This window comes from Bubalus kerabau, chromosome 19 (genome assembly GCF_029407905.1).
Source record: "Bubalus kerabau isolate K-KA32 ecotype Philippines breed swamp buffalo chromosome 19, PCC_UOA_SB_1v2, whole genome shotgun sequence".
NCBI lineage: Eukaryota > Metazoa > Chordata > Mammalia > Artiodactyla > Bovidae > Bubalus > Bubalus kerabau.
Window position 1 is genome coordinate 4,621,104 of NC_073642.1, and position 23,183 is coordinate 4,644,286.

The window sequence follows — 23,183 nt, forward strand, 5'->3', positions numbered from 1 at the left end:
ATGCTGCTGAATTTTCTAGTGTTTTATTGAGGATTTAAATTAATATCTGTAGGAGATATTGGTCTGTGGTTTTCTTTTCATGTAATATCTTTGGTTTTGGTATCAGGGTAATGTCAGTCTCACAGAATGTGGAAGGAAGCATTCTTTTCTCTCTAGTTTTGTGGAAGAGTTCAACTTTACTTTAACAGGGGTTAAGCCTTCTTTACATGTTTGGTAGAATTCACCAAACTTATATGCAGAGTACATCATATATAATGCTGGGCTGGATGAAGCATAAGCTGGAATCAAGATTGCCAGGAGAAATATCAATAACCTCAGATATGCAGATGACACCACCCTTATGGCAGAAAGTGAAGAGGAACTATAGATCCTCTTGACAAAAGTGAAAGAGGAGAGTGAAAAAGCTGGCTTAAAACTCAACATTCAGAAAACTAAGATCATGGCATCTGGTACATCACTTCATGGCATATAGATGGGGAAACAATGGAAACAGTGAGAGACTTTATTTTCTTTGGCTCCAAAATCACTGCTGAAGGTGACAGCAGCCATAAAATTAAAAGATGCTTGCTCCTTGAAAGAAAAGCTATGACAAACCTAGACAGCACATTAAAAAGCAGAGACATAACTTTGCCAACAAAGGTCCATCTAGTCAAAGCTATTGTTTTTCCAGTAGTCATGTATGGATGTGAGATCTGGACCATAAAGAAAGCTGAGTGCTGAAGAATTAATGCTTTTGAACTATGGTGCTAGAGAAGACTCTTGAGAGTCCCCTAAGGAGATCAAATCAGTCAATATTAAAGGAAATCAACCCTGAATATTCATTGGAAGGACTGATGCTGAAGCTCCAATACTTCGGTCACCTGATATGAAGAACTGACTCATTTGAAAAGACCCTGATGCTGGGAAAGATTGAGGGCAGGAGGAGTAGGGGACAACAAAGGATGAGACGGTTGGATGGCATCACCGACTCGATGGACATGAGGTTGAGCAAGCTCGAAGAGTTGCTGATGGACAGGGAGGCCTGGCATGCTGCAGTCCATGGGGTTGCAAAGAGTTGGACAGGACTGAGCGACTGAACTGAACTGACAATTCATCAGTGAAGCCATTTGGTACAGGGCTTATTTGTTAAGAGGTCTTTGATTACTGACTCAAATACTACATTATAGTCCTGTTCAGATATTCTACTTCTTCATGATTTAGTTTTTGTAGGTTGTATATTTCTAAGAATTTGTCTATTTCATCTAGGTTATCTACTTTTTTGGCATATAATTTTTCTTATAAAGTTTTTTATTTCTATGTAATTGGTAGAAATTGTCCACTTATCATTTCTGCTTTTAGCTATTTCAGTTTTCTTTTTCTTAGTCTATCTAACTAAAGGTTTGTCTATTTTGTTGATCTTTTCAATGGGTCAAATTTTGGTTTCACTGACCTTTCTACATAGTTCTATTACTCTATTTTATTTATTTATTTTGTTCTACTCTTCTTTTATTCTTCTTGCTAATTTTGGTTTTAATTTACTCTCGTTTTCAGTTCCTAAAGGCAAAGTTGAATTCTTTTTAATGGATGTGTACCCAGGTATAAATTTCCTTCTTTGCACTGTTTCCCTATGCAAAGTTTTAGTATCATAGTAGAACTGTCCATTTTTTCCTTTCAGTTCTGTGAATAATTGTTTCATATCTTTTGGAGTTCTAATGTTTGGTGCACATAAGTTTATAAGTATCTTATTTTCTTAGAAAAGGGACTCATCAATCTATGATTTTCATCTTTGTCTCTTACTCATCTTTGACTTAAAGCATATGTGTTCCATATTAATATAGTCATTTCAGCTCTCTTCTGATTACTATTTGTATGGAGTACATTTTTCACTCCTTCACTTTAAATTTATCTGATCTTTAGATTTTTAGATCTAAAGTGAGTCTCCTATAGATAGCAGAGAGATAGATCCTGTTTTATTTTTTATCCATTATGCCAGTCTCTAGTTCGTCTATGGGGAGTTTAATTTATTTGCATTTAAAGTCATTACTGATAAGCAAAGACTTAATTCTGCCTCTTTTGCTATTTGTTTTCTGTAGATCTTACATTCTTTTGTTCCTCCAGCTTTGTTTTCTTTTCTGTTCAGTTGATTTTTTTTGTTTGTTTGTTTTGATTCCCTTCTCATTTTCTTTGTGTATATCTTAGTTATTTTCTTTATGCTTCTCATGGGGATTATATATAACATCTTAAAATGATAATAATCTAATTTTAATTGGCATTAGCTTTACTTTAACCACAAAGGTGCTTTGCACCCTTCATGCTATTAGCATTATAAATTGCATCATTTTATATTATGCACCTAATAACACAGATTTGGGACCAACCCCACGTCCAAGGAGCCGTGGCTGCCCAGGCGCAGGAGGGCCTAGAGGAGCTATCCCACGTTGAAGGTCAGGAAGGGCAGTGGTGAGGAGATACCCCTCATCCAAGGTAAGGAGCAATGGCTGCACTTTGCTAGAGCAGCCGTGAAGAGATACCCCACGCCCAAGGTAAGACAAACCCAAGTAAGATGGTAGGTGTTGCAAGAGGGCATCAGAGGGCAGACACACTGAAACCATATTCACAGAAAACTAGTCAATCTAATCACACTAGGACCACAGCCTTGTCTAACTCAGTGAAACTAAGCCATGCCTGTGGGGCAACCCAAGACGGGCGGGTCATGGTGGAGAGATCTGACAGAATGTGGTGCACTGGAGAAGGGAATGGCAAACCACTTCAGTATTCTTGCCTTGAGAACCCCGTGAACAGTATGAAAAGGCAAAATGTTAGGATACTGAAAGAGGAACTCCCCAGGTCAGTAGGTGACTGACTAGATGGACACGAGTCTGAGTGAACTCCGGGAGTTGGTGATGGACAGGGAGGCCTGGCGTGCTGCGATTCATGAGGTCGCAAAGAGTCGGACACAACTGAGTGACTGATCTGATCTGATCTGAATATAGATTTGTAATTATTTTTATGCTCATCTTTTAAATAATGTAGAAAACAAAGAGCAAAGTTACAAACAAAAGTAAAATAATACCAGCCTTATTTACCCTTACTAGATATCTTTATATCTTGATACAACTTCAAGTTACTGTCTACTATTCTTTCATTTTAACCTGAAAGTCTCCCTCTAGCCTTGGGGCAGGTCTGGTGGTAATAAAGTCCCTCAGCTTTGGTGTTTGTTTTTAATTCCTTCCTTCCTTGATCCTTCTGTTTTTTCTTTTTTTTTTTTTTTAATCAAAGTAAAGTTGATTTATAATGTTCTAATAGTTTCAGGTATACCCTTGCTGCTGCTGCTGCTAAGTTGCTTCAGTTGTGTCCGACTCTGTGCGACCCCAGAGATGGCAGCCCACCAGGCTCCCCATCCCTGGGATTCTCCAGGCAAGAACACAGGAGTGGGTTGCCATTTCCTTCTCCAATGCATGAAAGTGAAAAGTGAAAGTGAAGTTGCTCAGTCGTGTCCGACTCCTAGCGACCCCATGGACTGCAGCTCACCAGGCTCCTCCATCTGTGGGATTTTCCAGGCAAGAGCACTGGAGCGGGGTGCCATTGCCCTCTCCGAGGTATACCCTTAAGTTTTGTCTATCAGGAAATTTATGAATTAGTTCTATTTTTTTAATTTAAGTATAGTTACTGTACAATATTATGTAAGTTACAGGTGTACAATGTAGTAATTCACAATTTTTAAAAGTTATACTCAATTTCTAATTATTATAAGATACTGGTTATACTTCCCATGCTGTACAATATTGCCTTGTAGCTTACTTTATACCTAAGAGTGTGTGCCTCTTACACCCCTACCCTGTATTGCCCATAACCCTTCCCTCTCCCTAGGGGTAACCACTAGTTTGTGCTCTGTATCTGGTCCTCATTTTTGAAGGACAGTTTTGCCAGAAAACTCTGGCAAAATTCAGAAATACAGAATTGTCTTTCGAAAAGTTTTGTCTCTACTTATTAAACATTTAATCATGCCACTGCTGCCTGGCCTCCAAGGTCTCCTATGAAGAACTGACTGATAATCTTCTCTGAGGCTCCCATATTTGGAACAAGCTATTTCACTCTTAATGGGTAAGATTCTGTTTGTGGTTGTTCACCATTTTTGATTATTTGTGACTTAGTGTGGTCCTCTGGTTTCATCCCACTTGGGGGTTCACTGAATTTCTTGGATTTGTAGGTTCATGTATTTCATCAATTTTGGGAAGATTTGGCCACTATTTATCCAAATAGTCTCTCTGCCTCTTTCTCACTCTCATCTCTTGAGACTCACAATACACATTCCACTGCACTTGACAGCTTCTCACTTCCCTTAGGCTCTAGTCACCCTTCTCCAGCCTTTTTTTTCCTTTTCTGTTCATCAGACACAACAAATTTGCTGATTTTATCTTTCAAATATCTTCAAATTTGCTGATTTTTTATTCTGCCTGTTCATATCTGCTGATACACAGTTCTAGAGAATGCTTCACTTCAAGTATTGTATTTTTCAGCTTCAATAATTCCTATCTTTATTTTTTAATTTATTCATATATCACTTCCCCAATTTCCTTAATTTTTTGTGTTTTTCCTTAGCGTTTTAAAGCATAATTAAGATAGATAAAGTCTTCATGTAGTGTCTGGATCTACTCAAGAATAACTGCTGTCAACTTATTTTGTTCCTTTTAATGGGTCTTGTTGTCCTATATATCTTGTGACTTTTTTCTTGAAAATTGGATATTTTATTATTATAATGTTTAAATCTGAAAATCAGATTTTCTCCTTCCCTAGGATTTGCTGTCTTTTCTTAAGACTTTAGTAGTCAATTTGCTTTGAGATACATCTAAACTTTTTTTAAAAAAGAATATTACTTGTCAAGTGTAATCAGAAAAGTCTCTGTTTTATTAGTTCATGTTCAGCTATTGTTTTAACAAAGATGTTTTTGAATGTTAGAAACTAAAACAAAACAAAAACCCTACAGAAAAAAAAAAACCCAAAACCAAACAGAAATGAGACAGAACGGCTATCTCTCCCAGCCTTCCAGTGGCACATTACTTCACCACTCAGGTATGATGGCTCTGAGCCTAGTGATCAGTGAAGGCAAAAACTTAAGGTCTACTCAGGATTTTCTGAGCATCTGTCCTGCCTGGGAATATGCATGGCTTTCTAAATTCTTCTGTATCCATGGCTACTTTTTAAACATTTTCACTGGAATATAGTTGATTTACAGTGCTGTGTTAATTTCAGGTGTACAGCAAAGTGATATGTATCAGTTACACATATACATATATACACTCTTTTTAAAAGATATTCTTCTCATATAGGCCATTAGAGATTATTGAGTAGACTTTCTTGTGGTATAGAGCAGGTTCTTATTATTTATCTATTCTATATATAGTAATGTAATATGTCAATCTCAATCTCCCAATTTATTCCTCACCCCCTTATTCCCTGGTAACTGTAAGTTTGTTTTCTACATCTGTGACTCTACTTCTGCTTTATAAATGAGTTGATTTGTACTTTTTTTTAGATTCCACATATAAGTGATATATATATATATATTTGCCTTTCTGTGTCTGACAGTATGACTGTCAGTATGACAATCTCTAGGTTCATCCAAGTTGCTGCAAATGGCATTACTTTGTTCTTTTTTTTTAATAGCTAATATTCTATTCTGTATATGTACCATATTGCCTTTATCCATTTCTCTGTTGATGAATATTCAGGTCACTTCCATGTTCTGACTATTGTAAATAGTGTTACAATGAACACTGGGATGCATGTATCTTGTTGAATTATGGTTTTCTCCAGGTATGTGCCCAGGAGTGGAATTGCTGGGTCATTTGGTAGTTCAGTTTTTAATTTTTTAGGGAACCTCCATACTGTCTGCCATAGTGGATCTACCAATTTCATTCCCACCAAGAGTGGAAGAAGGTTCCCTTTTCTCCACACCCACTGCAGCATTTATTATTTGTAATTTTGATAATGGCCATTCTGATCGATGTGGTAATATCTCACCGCAGTTTTGATTTGAATTTCTCTGGTAGTGATATTGAGACTCTTTTCATGTGCTTTTTGGCCATTTGTATATCTTCTTTGGAGAAATGTCTATTTAGATCTTCTGTCCACTTTTCAATAGGTTTTTTTTTTTTTTTTTTAATATTGAGCTGAATGAGCTCAATCAGCTTTGTATATTTTGGAGATTGATCTCTTGTCAGTTGCTTTATTTACAAACATTTTCCCCTATTCTCAGCATTGTATTTTTGTTTTCTTTGTTTTCCTTTAATGTGCAAAAGCTTTTAAGTTTAATTAGGTACTGTTAGTTTTTATTTTCATTGCTCAAGGAGATGGGACAAAAAAGATACTGCTGTGGTTTATGTTTTCCTGATCTTTTCTTCTAAGAATTTTATGGTGTTCAGCCTTATATGTAGTTCTATAATCCATTTTGAGTTTATTTTTGTGCATGGTATCAGAGAATGTTCTAGTTTCATTCTTTTACACGCAGCTGTCCAATTTTCCAATACCACTTATTGAAGAGACTGTCTTCTCTCCACTGTATATTCTTACTTCTGTTATCATAGATTAGGTGATCATAAGTGTGTTGGTTAATCTCTGGGCTTTCTATCAAGTTCCATTGGTTTATGTTATTATGCCAGAACCATACTGTTTTCATGTAGCTTTGCAGTATACTTTAATGTGAGGGCACCTGATTCTTCCAGTTCCTCTTTTCTCTCTCAAGATTGCTTTGGGTATTCAAGGTCTTTCATGTTTCCATATAAATTGTAAAATTTGTTTGTTCTAATTTTGTGAAAAGTGCCATAGGTAATTTGGTAGGTATTGCATTGAATCTGTATATTGCTTTGTGCAATATAGTCATGTTCACAATATTGATTCTTCCAACTGAAAACATGATATATTGCTCCATTTGTCTGTGTTGTCTTTTATTTCTTCCATAGTATCTTAGTTTTCTGAGTATAGGTCTTTTGCCTCCTTAGGTTGGCTTACTCCTAGGTATTTTATTCTTTCTGTTGCAATGGTAAATGAGACTGGTTTCTTAATATCTCTTTCTGATCTTTCACTGTTAGTGTATACAAGAGATTTTTGAGTATCAATTTTGCATCCTGTGACTTAACCAAATTCATTGAGGAGTTCTAGCTTTTTGGTAGCATCTTTAGGGTTTTCTCTGTATAGTATCAAGTCATCTGCAAACAGTGTTAGTTTTACATCTTTTCCAATTTGGATTCCTTTTATTTTTTTTTTTCTCTGCTGCAGCTAGAACTTCCAAAACTATGCTGAATAATACTGGTGTGAGTGGACATTTTTGCTTGCTACTTCTACAAGAGACCCACTTCAGACCTAAGGACATATACAGACTGAAAGTGAGGGGATGGAAAAAAGGTATTCCATGCAAATGGGAATCAAAAGAACGCTGGAGTACCAATACTCATATCAGACAAAATAAAATTTAAAGACTGTCAAAATTTAAAGAGACAGGGAAGGACACCACATAATGATCAAGGGATTAATCTAAGAAGAAGACATATCAATTATAAATATATATGTACCCAACATAGGTGCACCTCAATATAAGACAAATGGTAAAGGGGGAAGTGACAGTAACACTGTAATAGTGGAGGATTTTAACACTTCACTTACACCAATGTTCTGGTCATCCAGACACAAAATTAATAAGGAAACACAAACCTTAAAGGACACATTCAGACCAGATAGACTTAACTGATATTTATAGGATACTTCATTTGAAAGCATCGTAATACACTTTCCTCTCAAGTACACACAGAACATTCTCTGTGGAGGAAGCACAAGCTGGAATCAAGATTGTCAGGAGAAATATCAATAACCTCAGATATGCAGATGACACCACCCTTATGGCAGAAAGTGAAGAAGAACTAAAGAGCCTCTTGATGAAAGTGAAAGAGGAGAGTGAAAAAGTTGGCTCAAAGCTTAACATTCAGAAAACTAAGATCATGGCATCCAGTCCCATCACTTCATGGCAATTAGATGGGGAAACAGTAGCAGACTTTATTTTTGGGGGCTCCAAAATCACTGCAGATGGTGATTGCAGCCATGAAATTAAAAGACGCTTACTCCTTGGAAGGAAAGTTATGACCAACCTAGACAGCATATTGAAAAGCAGAGACATTACTTTGCCAACAAAGGTCCGTCTAGTCAAGGCTATGGTTTTTCCATTAGTCATGTTTGAATGTGAGAGTTGGAGTATAAAGAAAGCTGAGTGCTGAAGAATTAATGCTTTTGAACTGTGGTGTTGGAGAAGACTCTTGAGAGTCCCTTGGACGCCACGGAGATCCAACCAGTCCATCCTAAAGGAGATCAGTCCTGAGTGTTCACTGGAAGGACTGATGTTGAAGCTGAAATTCCAATACTTTGGACACCAGATGCAAAGAGCTGACTCATTTGAAAAGACCCTGAGGCTGGGAAAGATTGAAGGCAGGAGGAGAAGGGGACGGCAGAGGATGAGATGGTTGGATGGCATCACTGACTCAATGGACATGAGTTTGGGTAAACTCTGGGAGTTGGTGATGGACAGGGAGGCCTGGAGAGCTGCAGTTCATGGGGTCACAAAGAGTTGGACATGACTGAGCGACTGAACTGAACTGAATTTAAGAAGCTGCAATGGAGGTGTAACTCCACAGTGCACAGCACTCTGAGGAAGAGATTTCAGCTCTTTTTCCTTAGTCACCAGCCTTGGGTGCTCAGCTGTGGTTTCAGCCCCTCCTTGGGGTAGATTTCCTAGTGGGGGTAGCTACCTGTGTCCTCCTGGGACTGCAGAGTGGGTCCCAGCATTCGCTTCTTAACAGTCCCCTTCACTTCTTAATAGAGAGAGGATTTGTGCCCTCCTAAGACAGCAGGGAAGGGTCTGAACACCCACTGACAGATTCACTAGTTGCAGAAGTTATCTGTACCCTCCCAGGACAGCAAGGCAGGTCCTACTGATGGATCTTCTAGTAGCAAGAGCTTTCTGCATGCTCCCAAGGACAGTGGAGCAGGTCGTGGCACCTATGGGTGGATTTTCTAGTTGGAGGAATTATCTGTGTCCTCTTGGGACAGTGGAACAGGTTTCTGGCACTCGCTGGTGGATTTTCTAGTCACAGATGCTATCCTTGCCCTCTCAGGACAGTGTGGATAGGTCTTGGGTCCTGCTGTTGGAGCTCCTAGTAGCTGTACCTTTCCACACCCTTTCAGGTCAGCAAGGGGTGGGTTCTATGACCCACTGGCAGGATTCCTAGTGGGGGAAGCTTTCTGCACCCTTCCAGGTCAGCAAGGGGTGGGCTCCATGACCCACTGGCAGGATTCCTAGTGGGGGAAGCTGTCTGCACCCTTTCAGAACAGCAGGGGCAGGACCTGGCCTCTGCCTATGGGTCTGGAAGATACAGCCAGTGGCTACCTCTGGAGCCCATGGTGGTGGTGGCAACTCCTGCCCACCTCTGGAGTTTCTGTAGATGGTTTCCTGTTGCCTGGGAGTCCTCACAGGGAAAGAAGTTCTTATGGTGGTCCGCCTCTCTCCTCATATACCTCCCAAAATGGTGCCTTGCTTCTCTGGAAGCCCAGGCACCTTCTTAGTACACCCTCCGCTGCCACATCCTAACTCTTGAACTTTTCAGGCTGTTTCCTCAGCTAACCCTGGTCTTCTCCCTGTGACTGAGCTTTGGAGTCTGAGCTTCAGCACCTGACCCCCATTCTCACCAACAGAGAAGTTGAGGAATGCAGAATGGCAGTGCCAATCCTCTGTGAAGATTACTCCCCATTTTGCCTTCCATGAGCCCTTTGCTGCTCTCCCCCTCCATCCAGTGCACTTTCTCCCATGGTGAGGCGCCTTCCCAAGATGTAGAAAATCTACCTCCTTCACAGATCCCTCCCCTGGGCACAGGCCCCATCCTGATTCCTTCTTTTTCCTTTTCCTTTTGTCCTACCCAGTTACAGGGAGGTTTTCTTGCCTTTTCAGATGTCTGAGGTCTTCTGTTGGAACTCGGTAGCTGTTTTGTTTGAATTGTTCCATTTAGAGGTGTATTTTCAATGTTTCTATGCAGGGAGGTGAACTTTTCTGCCATCTTGATCCTGACTCTGTATGGCTGTTTTTTGAATGACCTAATTTTCCAAAGTGTCTCATCCCTACTTCTCCTTTGGGCCTCAGCTGGTCTACGCTATATTTCCACTCTGTATCTCTTGCCTTAGACATCTATGAGTTTGTAGACATGTTGAAGCCTTTATGAGTAGTACCTGCCTCTTTTCGTCTCTGTGTTTTGAGTTTGCTTCAGTCCTTTGGGTATTTTCCAGACAGAACATATGCATATAATGGTTCATAAATAAGATCTGCTCTGCTCCCTCCAGTGCCAGAGAACTTGTAACTGAGCTGCCACTTGCTTTAGATCAAAACTGTCCCTGCACCAGGGAAGGGATGGGGAAATGGCAGGGGAAAATGCCACAAAACTTTCCTACTGTTTTGAATATAGGTTTTTCTTTATTTGGCATTTGGTTGGTTGCTATAAGCCTTGGAATATATTCCAGGAATATATTCTGGAGCTCCCACAAAGCTGGTTCAGACAGCTTCTGCTTGTTTTTTTGATGTTTCTGTGGAGAAATAAAAACTTGGAGTTTCTTAGTCTGCTACTTTGCTGACATCACTCATCAATAAAGAGAACTTTAAAAGCAATAGGAGGAGGCGGATGTTTACAAAGGTAAAGCATAAATTAATGAACAGAATTATGATGAAAAATTAAAGGCTAGCTCTTTAAAATGTATATACACACACACACATATATATATAATAGATAAATATTTCTTGATGCTACTGAACATAATTATAAATGAAGAAGGGAATGCAACAATATATTGTAGAAGGTAATGCATATGTGCATGTTAATGAATTAAATGTCTAAATAAAAAGGATATTTTCCTAAAAAACATGAATTTTTAAGACTGATGTAAGAAGAAAATCTAGAGAATCTACAGATACCTATAAGTATAGCAGAAATTAGAGCCATGTGTGCCAGGGTGGAAAATGACATTCAAGAGGCTTTTCAAAGTACCATGCATCTACAAAAACATTTTATGTGTAGTACAGTTGACCCTTGAACAATAGGATTTGAAATACACAGGTCCACTTAGATGCAGAATTTTTTCAATAAATATACACTATCACACTGAACAATCCACAGCTGATTGAATTTGCAGATGCTTAACCAAGGATATGGAGGGACAACTAAAAAGTTATATGTGGATTTTCAACTGTGTGGAAGGTCAGTGCCCCAAACTCCCCACAGTGTTCAAAGGTCAACTGTATATGTCTACAGATAAATTTTAAAATACTTACAGGAATATCAACTCAATTTAGGAACAGAGATTTAACATATGATATAATTTATTACAGAACATATAAATACAGAGAAATCTTCTTGATTCATATTATGTCAAAACACAAAGAGATCTAATGTATTCATATATTTAATAGAATCTACATGATATATATGAGAAATGTGTGAGAAGACCCAACATTATCACCTAACCATTGGATAATTTACTACTGAATTTCATTGAATTGGCTCATGGTTCTTGGAATCTTTGTCCAAGTTATGACTGTTAATAGAGGTCAGAGTAATGAGGAGAGGCAGCTAAATTGGGGATAGATTTCTTGGTAGAGTTTCCAGCCCTCCCTAAGAGAGATCAGCATCTTCCAGCTGATCTCTAGAAGGAACTGTGGATGTGGCACACCTGGAATGCGGGTGGTGGGACAGTGGAGACTGAACAGGGCTTGGATATTATCTGAGGAAAGCAGGCAGATTCCTGGGGCTCACCCAGGGTCTCCACAGGAAAAGGGAGGACCTACAGCACTCCTGAATCCTATATACCAGGGCTGCATGGATGGGTGGAGAGATGGAAGGTGTCCACGAAGGACACAGCCCTAGAACTAAAGAAATTTTTCCAAGGGACTCCATAGAATAGCAATGTATCCTGTGCTCAGTCTCCCCACCCCCAGTGCTGGTCAAGGGGCCTCCTGGAGTAAAGCTCTGAACAGAGCCAATTCCCCATATGCTCTCGGTCCAAAGAGCATGAAACCAAGAGAAAACAGTACAGTTCCAGTAATATTTTTCTTATTTATTTTCCCTCCAAACCTGCCCCCAAATAAACCTTCAAAACCAGAGGAGGTAATATATAGGTCATCAAGGTAGGCTGGGAGGGGACAGAGGAAAAGCAGAGGCACAGATGCTGAGAAATCAACCATCCTTCCTTTGCCATGACAGGCTTCCAGCCTAAAATGGGGCTGGGCCATGCAAGGGAAAATATTAATTCTAAGTCTGCATTTAATATTAGACATTGAACTAAGAAGTCCTGTATAACAAAAAGATGGGAAAAGACTATTCTTAAAACAGTGGCACAAGACTTCCCTACAGGTCCAGTGGTTAAGACTACCTTTCAATGCAGAGGATGGGGTTCCATCCCTGGTTGGGGTGTGGGGGGGGCGTGGCTAGACTCCCACATGCCTGTGGCCAACAAATCAAAACTTCATACCTCACTTAACAGTGTTTAGGGGGATAGTGGGGGACAAACAAAACCGCACTAGCTAGATCACAAGATATATTTACACCAATAAACCAGCTGTCAACAGATTTTTACAAGAATTATAAATTAAGCATGAGCAAAGCAAACTTAATAATTTCTTAAGTGTATTGCCCACCATGATAAAATAGGATTTATCTCAGGAATTCAGGGATAGATCACAGTAGGAAATTATACATCACAGTTATAGGCTACAAAAAGGAAAATGATCATATATCTAGAAATTGAATTAACAAAGTCTCTTCTTATTTCTGATATGTAAAAAAGCCATGGAGGGTCAGCCATCTGATTTATAATGAGCTGCTGAAAATAAATTCCATAAATTGGTGATATTTTGTTATTCAACTCATGACCTAGTTCCCAGAAAATGAGAGTATGTATGTATGTCTGTATATAATGGAAGTAAAAGAATGAGTTCCAATTACATTATACTGAGAGTGCAAATCATCCTTCCTGATGATTTGCAAGAAGCACTCCTACTATAACGAAGAACCAGGGAATGCTGCACACTGTTATCCCCAATTGGTTTTCATTTTCTGGAAGTTGAAACCAATGGAACATAACAGAAACATGAGTAAAACCAATAAAAAATGAAGATTAAAAACCCATTATAAGCAATATGATTATAAGACTAAAATCCTCAAGAGTATTTACTAAATAATTAGACACAGTAAGAGATTAGCCTGGATAGATATGATAGTGGACAAATGTATCAACAAAGAACGGCCATAAACAAACAGATGAATAGCTTCCCCACATACCAATGAGTTAGAAAGATAATGTAAAAATGATCCCAGTCCTAACAGCTCCACACTTATAGAAACAGGAAAAATCTTAGAAAGAAATGAGTGATTGTCTATGAATAAAATGACAAAATTTTACTAAAAGCCATGACTGAAAGCATGCAAGAACACACGTGCCACAGGTATGTAGGAAAGACTGACCACCATTCAGCATTTGGTCTTCTCAAAGTCATATTTATGAGCATAATTCCAACTGACATTTCACATTATATTTTTAGAAATTTTGAGAATGCAAATGATCCTAAAGCTCATGTGGAAGAATAAACTGGTAAGTACTGCAAAAAACAGCTAACCAACCATTTGAGAAGTAAAAACACTGGACAGCTGCCTCACAATCGTACACCAAGATAAATTCTGATAGATTAAGAATCTAAATAGAAAATATAAAAATAAAGTACTCCAGAAAGAAGAATTGGAATTAAGCTTAATCCTCATACTGTACTTTTTCCTACTCTAGATTTTGGGATGTAATAATAAACAAGAAACAGGTTCTTTTCTCAAAGAATTTATATTCTAATGGTGGTTTCCCCACCATCAGGGATAGGAACAGAGTCAGGGAATTAGAAATGCAATAAAATGACAAGTTCATGTCAGATATAGATAAGTGCTATGATAAAAATAAAGTAAAACAAGAGAGTGTAATAAAAAAGGAATAGGTGACCAGAGTAAGACCAGGTGAACTGCCTTCAATAATATATTTACACTGTGATGCTAAAAACACGAATATCTAGAAACAACATATTGGATCAAGAAAAGAGCATGTGCCAAGGCCCTAAAACAGGGACATCCTTGACTATTTCTGAAGAGCAGAAGGAAGGTATGCACACTGCAAGCATGATGAGAGAGAAGGACAGTTGTAAAACAAGAGCAGTTAGGATGGCAGGAGCCAAACCCTCTAGAGGGAGAGGATGCCAAGGTGAAGGTGACTCCTGAAATGCCCAGGGACCCACTTTCCACTTTGAGAGAAGCACAGAATGAGAAGCAGGCATGTGGGATGGCCCCTTTGTAAATGGCAAGATGAAGACGTTTCTGTGTTTTTAATTAAAGTATAGGATAACATCATCAAATGTGAATGAGGAGTGATGCCTGAAGTGAAGGTATGAAAGTGTTCTTAAAAACAGGGGAAGAATTAACATGATTAGGGAGAACAGATGATTTTATGAGCCCAAATTTAAAGAGAGACAGGTGATTTTCTCCATCCTTAAGGGATGAAGTACATATATTGATAGATTATTTACAGTAGCCTAAAAAATGATGAAGTTCAAAGCAGGTGTTACAACCCTAAAGCTAGCATGTAATTTATTGTTGGTGGGAGTAAAGATTGGCATAATCCCTCTTGGAAAGCAATTTATCAATGTTTCTTACTTAGCTAAAAGTAATTTGGAGGCAATGACTAAGTAAGAGTTTGGGAATTAAACACATCTGCACTCCAATTATATGAGCCTTATTAATTCTGTGAAAGTGTGACTCACTCAGTCCTGTCTGACTTTGCGACACTATGGCCTGTAGCCAGCCAGGCTCCTCTGTCCATGTGATTCTCCAGGCCAAGACGACTGGAGTGGGCTGCCATTCCCTTCTCCAAGCGATCTTCCCGACCCAGGGATTGAACCTGGGTGTCCTGCACTGTAGGCAGACTTATTACCATATGAGCCACCAGGGAAGTTACTAATTGTGTGGGCTTACAGCTTTCCTGGGAGAAAAAGGTGTTTGGCCAGAACCACCCTATAAAATACTGTTTTGGAAAAAGATAGCAGTCAAACCAGTGAGATGACTTAATTTGAATCTCCTGAAATAAGTTCTAGGTTCATTTTAACATTGCATGAACTTTCTAAGTAAAGGAATGTCAACTTTAACAATTTCAAGTCATATTCAACAGCAAGTAGGAATTTCACAAGATATTTTCCAATAAATTTTGCAGTAAGCTTCTCAGGCACAACATGGCTACATTGTTTTGATGAAGATGACTCAACCTCAGACTCCCAGGATCTTTTCAGAGAAAGTCAAGTACTATTTTATGAAATCATTACCAACTCCTAGCATCAGGATAAAAGGTCCAAAGACACAAAATTCATGGCTTGAAGAAAAGATCACACTACAAAGTACTCTCAGTGGGGCAGGTAAGATATTCAATGTCATAAGGTGATTGGTTGACTTGAAAAAGAAGATGGGAAGACGGGAGAGGAACAGACAGCAAGAGAACTTCAGCCTGGCACCAAAGGAAACAGAAAGATCGTCTTAGGAACAGGATCAAGCCTTGTGAGCCTCTTGGCAGCCAAGATCCTCCTAGTTCCTAAAAAGGTTTGGCTCCTCAAAGGAAATTTTCCAATAGCCCATGTCTTATTTTAAGATGGCATGTATGCCCTATTCAGAGCATTCCCTTACCCCATCTGGTGATGTGATGAGTACCAGAGGTTTGATTCACTGTCTCATTCAGCTGAGCCGAGCAGGTAATCTCAAGGTAGTATCAGGCCAACATAGGGGTTGTAAGAGTCATTGAAAAGGAGTTCATGATTTAAAACAACCTTTTATCACTACATGAACGTGGTCCCTCGCCAGCATCTTTGTGACTGACTACTTCTGCAGAGTCATCAGAGGAATGGATTAATGACTTCCCAGAATAAGTCTGAGATGACGTACAAACCCACATCATGGAGAGCTCATCCCCAGCCAGAGATCCTCTTCTGCTCTTGATAAAGCAAAAGCCCTCGATGATCTTCTGCTGTGATGGCTAGACACATCTGGGAAAAGGAGCCCAGAGGAGCTAAATGGTGACTAACCTACCAGCTTGAGCAACTGCAGGATACTTGAGGTGGAGGCCAATCCCAGTCTCCAAAGAAAAGAAGAACTCAACCTTAAGGTTCCAGGGACACAGGTCAACTAGCTTCTTAGGACACAGCCAGTAGGAAAGTAATCTCTGTTGGGTTGAGCCTTAATGAGCAGTGTTTTACAAGCAGGAGACTGACAAGCCCAGTGCTCCACGAACCTCCTTGTGGGTTTAATCCACTCAAGTTCTCAGCTGCACCAGACCCCCTCCAGGACCAGGCACTGGTAGACCTATTTGCTAAAAGGATACAAACACTGGCCATCTTTTTCTTGCCGTGTCACCAGCGTGATCCAGAAAGTACAACAGTAAAAAGAGAAGAGAGGGAAGTTAGGAAACCCTACCAAGGGGAGGATGCAGGGTGACATTCATACTATGTTATCAAAATACACAATACATATAGTATGCCTGAGAATATCTTGTGGAATATATAAATGGTACTTCAGTTCACACAGAATAACACTGAATATGTAGTTAGATGAATTTAATTAAATTATCAGTATGTTCAAGCACTAATGTGCCTTCTGTCCAAAAACTCAAACTATTTCAAATTCAAATTAATTTCTATAGCTATGTGAGCTTTTTTAAACTGAAAGCAGAAATTTCTAGATTAGCCAGTTTCAAAGGAATTTAGATGGCACATTATAGCTGATATACACATGTGGAAAATGGTCTGTTATTTAATTTCCTTTCTGACAGCCTGTATAGCTCCATATGTAAGAACTGTTTAAAAAATATGAGGTTCTAAATAAATATCTAGGGGCTGTATTGACATTTGTTGTTACTGAGTCACGAAGTCATGTCTGACTCTTTTGTGACCCCATGGACTGAAGACCACTAGGCTCCTCTGTCCATGGGTTTTCCCAGGCAAGAATATTGGAGGGGGCTGCTATTTCCTTCTCCAGGGGATGTTCCCAACCCAAGAAGAGAACCCACATCTCTTACACTGCAGGCAGATTGGTTCCACTGTGCCACCAGGGTAGTCCATACTGAGATCTACTGTCGTTCTTCAGTTGCTAAGTTGTGTCCGACTCTGCGATCCTGTGGACTGTAGCCCACGAGGTTCCTCTGTCCATGAGATTTCCCAGACAAGAATACTGGTGTGGGTTGCTGTTTTCTTCTCCAGGGGATCTTCCTGACTCAGGAAGATTCAGGAATTCAGGAATTCATATCTCCTGCTTGGCAGGCAGATTCTTGAACACTGAGCCCCCTGTAAAGCCCACTTGAATAAAAACAGCTATGATTTGGAAATCCATTTACTGATTTAAGAGGCTATTTGAGATGTGTAATGAATGTAAATTTCACTTTTGTTGTTATTGTTTAGTCCTTAAGTCCTGTCCAACTCTTTGCTACCCCAAGTTCTGCAGCACTCCAGGCTTCCCTGTCCTTCACTATCCCAGAGTTTGCTCAAATTCCTGTCCATTTGAGTCAGTCAGTCAGTTAGATGGATGCTATCTAACAATCTCATTCTCTGCCACCCTCTTCTTTTGCCTTCAATCTTCCCCAGCATCAGAGTCTTTCCCAATGAGCTGGCACTTTGCATCAGGCTGCCAAAATATTGGAACTTCAACTTCAGCATAAGTCGTTCCAATGAATATTCAGGGTTGATATCCATTGGGATTGACTGGTTTGATCTTGCAGTCCAAGGGACTCTCAAGAGTCTTCTCCAGCACCACAGTTCAAAAGCACCAATTCTTCGTCACTCAGCCAAGAATGCACTCTTTATGGCCAACTCTCATATCCATCCATACATGACTACTGGAAAAACCATAGCTTTGACTAGACAGACCTTTGTCGGTAAAGTGATGTCTCTGCTTTTCAATATGCAGTCTAGGTTGGTCACAGCTTTTCTTCCAAGGAGCGTCTTTTAATTTCATGACTGCAGTCACCATCTGCAGTGATTTTGGAGCCCAAGAAAATAAAACCTGTCACAGTTTCCACTTTCTGCCCATCTATTTGCCATGAAGTGATGGGACCAGGTGCCATGATCTTAGTTTTCTGAATGTTGAGTTTCAAGCCAGCTTTTTCACTCTCGTCAAGAGGCTCTTTAGTTCCTCTTCACTTTCTGCCATAAGGGTGGTGTCATCTGCAAATCTGAAGTTGTTGGTATTTCTCCTGGAAATCTTGATTCCATCTTGGCTTCATCCAGCCTGGCATTTCACATGATGTACTCTGCATGCATGCATGCTGAGTTGCTTCAGTCGTATCCAACTCTTTGTGACCCCATGGACTATAGCCTGCCAGGCTTCTCTGTCCATGGGATTCCCCAGGCAATAAAACTGGAGTGGGTTGCCATTTCCTACTCAGGTGATCTTCCTGACCCAGGGATCAAACCCACGTCTCTTATGTCTCCTGCACTGGCAGGCAGGTTCTTTACCACTAGTGCCTCCTGGGAAGCCTCTACATATAAATTAAACAAAAAGGGTGACAATATACAGCTTTGTCTTACGCCTTTCCCAATTTTGAACCAGTCAGTTAGTTGTTCCATGTAAGGTTCTAACTGTTGATTCCTGACACATATGCAGGTTTTTCAGAGGACAGGTAAGGTAGTCTGGTATTCCCATCTCTTTAAGAGTTTTCCACAGTTTGTTGTGATCCATACTGTCAAAGGCTTTCATGTGGTCAGTGAAACAGATGCTTTTCCGGAGTTCCCTTGCTTTCTCTGCTGCTGCTAAGTCACTTCAGTCGTGTCCGACTCTGTGTGACCCCATCGACGGCAGCCCACCAGGCTCCCCGGTCCCTGGGATTCTCCGGGCAAGAACACTGGAGTGGGTTGCCATTTCCTTCTCCAATGCATGAAAGTGAAAAGTGAAAGTGAAGTCGCTCAGTCGTATCCGACTCTTAGCGACCCCATGGACTGCAGCCTACCAGGCTCCTCCGTCCAAGGGATTTTCCAGGCAAGAGTACTGGAGTGGGGTGCCATTGCCTTCTCCTATGATCCAACAAATGTTGGCAGTTTGACCTCTGGTTCCTCTGCCTTTTCTGAACCCAGATTGTATATCTGAAAGTTCTTGTTTCATGTACCGCTGAAGCCTAGCTTGAAGGATTTTGAGCATAACCTGACTAGCATGTGAAATGAGTATAATTGTTCAGTAGTTTGAACATTCTTTAGCATTGCTCTTCTTTGGGATTGGAATGAAAACTGGCCTTTTCCAGTTCTGTGGCCACTGCTGAGTTTTCCAAATTTGCTGACATATTGAGTGCAGCACTTTAACAGCATCATCTTTTAGGATTTTAAATAGCTCAGCTGGAGTAAATTTCACCAGAGAGTTTTTCTAGATAATTGTAAAAAGTTTACTATTAAAAGGATCCCATAGCTTATTACTAATTATTATTTAAATTCTATATTAAAATTTACAGTCAGTATTAGCTGTTACATAATTTTAATCTCTTGGTTTTTCTTATTCTTGCCTGTTTTATGGTGTGAATTCCAACACTTTCAAATGGAGTTTGGAAATTAATTACAGTTCTTTCATTCATATTGTATCATCTTGTTTGCTATGGTCCAAATGTTTATGGTCCCTCAAATTCATATTTGAACCCCAAAGTGGTATCAGAACGTGAAGGCTTAGTTCATGAGGGTGGAGCCCCATGAATGGGATTGGTGTTCTAATAAAGGTGACCCACAACACTTCCATCAGGTGGAGATACAGTGAGAAGGCTCCTGGCATGAATGAAGATGCAGGCCTTCCCTGGACACTAGCTGCTGGCACCTTGATCTTGAACTCCCAGACTCCAGAGAGTGAGATATAAGTGTCTGCTATGGGCATTTGCTAAAGCTATCTGAGTGGACTCAGATATTGTCCTAACAGAGTGAAACCTCTTTCTTCTTAGATACACTAAATGTACTCTAACCCTGATGAGAAAATAAACAACATAAAAATAAAAATGGAGAGAACCCAAGCAGCAAGAAGCCAAGAAGGCTGAACCTAGTTTTCATTGATATCTGCTTCCTATGCTTTGCCCCCACTCCACACATGCGCATGCACACACACACACACACACACACTCTCTCATGCACACACACACACACTCACACACACACACATTTCTACCCACATTTTTGGGGAGGGAGGGCAGGTAAATGAAGGACATGACTCTCCATTGTATGCTTACATGGCCTCTGGATCATCTTTTGAACAACTGATTTTTTTACTTGTCAGAATTTCAAAACTTTTCAACCACATCTCTCACTTTCAGGCAAAAATACAAAATGCTGAAAATATCCCAAGGAAACATTATCTAGATTCTTTTTAGAGTAACACCATGGCTTAGTTGACCTGTGCCACTTTTTTCTCTTACAGTTAAGTCTGATTTTTGCTAAAATTCCAAATCTCGTTCTATATACTGGTGTTTTGAGGAAGTCATTTAACATTTTCCAATTAAGGCAGTGTTCAATAATTCCCTTTACTCTTCCCAAAGCACTAAAGTTCACAGTGGTATGGATTTAAATATACATTATTATGATTACTCTTTAGGCCTGTTGGAGTCTTAGTCAAAGATTCACAACAGGGACTTCCTTGGTGGTCTAGGGGTTAAGAATCTGCCTGCCAATGCAGGGGGCCCAGGTTCAACCCCTGGCCTGGGAACTAAGCTCCCACTTGCTGCTGAGCAACTAGGCCCATGCACCACAACTACTGAGCTCATGCTGTAGAGCCCACAAGCCGCAATTACTAAGTTTGTGTGCCACAACACAGACCTACGCAGCCGTAAATAAATTAAATGCTAAAAGAAGAGTCACAACATTTGGAGATAAACCTTTGCTCCAAGATAACCACCTATGCCCCATTCCTGACGGTGAGGCAGACATACTCACTCTAAAACAAAACAAAAAGCAGTGCTAAGTCAACATGAGAGACACAGATTGCTAAGGTCACCATGCAGTGGAAGTCAAAACCACGAACAACCAGCGTGGTGGAACATCACGGGAAGGCTTGGTGGCCTCCAGGATAACCCGGGAAGCCCAGGGATCCTCAGGGCTCCAGAGAGCAAGCGGTCTGGTTTCCAAATTCACGAGACTTCATTATGAGACCTGGCGAGAGGTTATTCTCACCAGGAAGCCTCATATTTACTCATCCCTGTAAATATTGGTGGTGCACCTCATAAAGCTCTGTGGAGACCATACCGTATGTCAGCACACATAGACCTTTTTTCAACTCTGCAAATGGCTTTAGGAAACTTTACTGAAAGCCTCTAAAGTATGAAGGTGATATTAATTATAGGCCTTTGTGGTTATGATATGGGAAATCCGTCCTGAGGGAATCTGTTCTAACAGCCCAGTTACATCAACTCAATCCAACTCTCAATCAATCTCAATTTCACTTGCTTGAAAAACAGCCTTGCTTTATAGTAACAGTAATGCTCCAAATCTTAGATTTATAAGATTCTTCTTCTTCAGAGTTCAGAATGTTTCATGGATGTCTCTTAATTAATCGGAGGACATGGCCTCACTTAATATAGTCAACTCCAGTGAAACTCAAGGCCAACGTGCCATGCAACCATGAACCCAGCCCACAGGGCAGACAGACCTGAGCCCGTACAGCACCGTCCCGTCAGGGTGGAGGCGGATCATGCGGTTCTTCACCGTCACTCCGTGCACAAATGACTTTTTGTCATTTAAGAAATATGTGTCAGGCACCCAGAGCTGGTCAGCCACTCGATTGTCCAGCGTGAGGTTGAGAGGGATCCCAGAATAGGCGAGCCTTTTATCTCTCCAGTATTGTTGAAAATACATGGTCAAGGTGTAATCCTGGGGGGAAAAAAGAAAAGAAAAATGGAGTTTGTGTTCAACCACAGGCAAGTTTCCTCCACAACTGGCCCAATTCAGGTTGGAATCCATGAGAAATGGGTTATTTTCGGACAGGGTTAGGAAGCAGTGGTTGCTTTCTTGTAAATGCAAACACTGGTTTTAACAGGTGTACATCATGTCTATAAGCACTCTGTTAGTTTTGGAAGTTTTGGCCACAGCAATCAGAACAGAAAAAGAAATAAAAGGAATCCAAATTGGAAAAGAAGAAGTAAAGCTCTCACTGTTTGCAGATGACATGATCCTCTACATAGAAAACCCTAAAGACTCCACCAGAAAATTACTAGAACTAATCAATGACTATAGTAAAGTTGCAGGATATAAAATCAACACACAGAAATCCCTTGCATTCCTATACACTAATAATGAGAAAACAGAAAGAGAAATTAAGGAAACAATTCCATTCACCATTGCAACGGAAAGAATAAAATACTTAGGAATATATCTACCTAAAGAAACGAAAGACCTATACATAGAAAACTATAAAACACTGGTGAAAAAAATCAAAGAGGACACTAACAGATGGAGAAATATACCATGTTCATGGATTGGAAGAATCAATGTAGTGAAAATGAGTATACTACCCAAAGCAATCTATAGATTCAATGCAATCCCTATCAAGCTACCAACAACATTCTTCACAGAGCTAGAACAAATAATTTCACAATTTGTATGGAAAAACAAAAAACCTCGAATAGCCAAAGCGATCTTGAGAAAGAAGAATGGAACTGGAGGAATCAACCTACCTGACTTCAGGCTCCACTACAAAGCCAGTTATCAAGACAGTATGGTACTGGCACAAAGACAGAAATATAGATCAATGGAACAAAATAGAAAGCCCAGAGATAAGTCCACGCACATATGGACACCTTATCTTCGACAAAGGAGGCAAGAATATACAATGGATTAAAGACAATCTCTTTAACAAGTGGTGCTGGGAACTCTGGTCAACCACTTGTAAAAGAATGAAACTAGAACACTTTCTAACACCATACACAAAAATAAACTCAAAATGGATTAAAGATCTAAACATAAGACCAGAAACTATAAAACTCCTAGAGGAGAACATAGGCAAAACACTCTCTGACATACATCACAGCAGGATCCTCTATGACCCACCTCCCAGAATATTGGAAATAAAAGCAAAAATAAACAAATGGGACCTAATTAA

At 39.9% G+C, this 23,183-nt stretch overlaps 1 protein-coding gene across 1 annotated transcript in view; it reads right to left on the minus strand.

The window, feature by feature from the left end:
• Positions 1 to 23,183, minus strand: part of GABRB3 (gamma-aminobutyric acid type A receptor subunit beta3) — a 283,275-nt gene that overhangs the window by 67,227 nt on the left and 192,865 nt on the right. Inside the window, exon 4 of the mRNA XM_055555724.1 lies at positions 21,735 to 21,955. Within this exon, the coding sequence (XP_055411699.1) occupies positions 21,735 to 21,955 (221 nt within the window). The remainder of the gene's footprint in view (positions 1 to 21,734; positions 21,956 to 23,183) is intronic.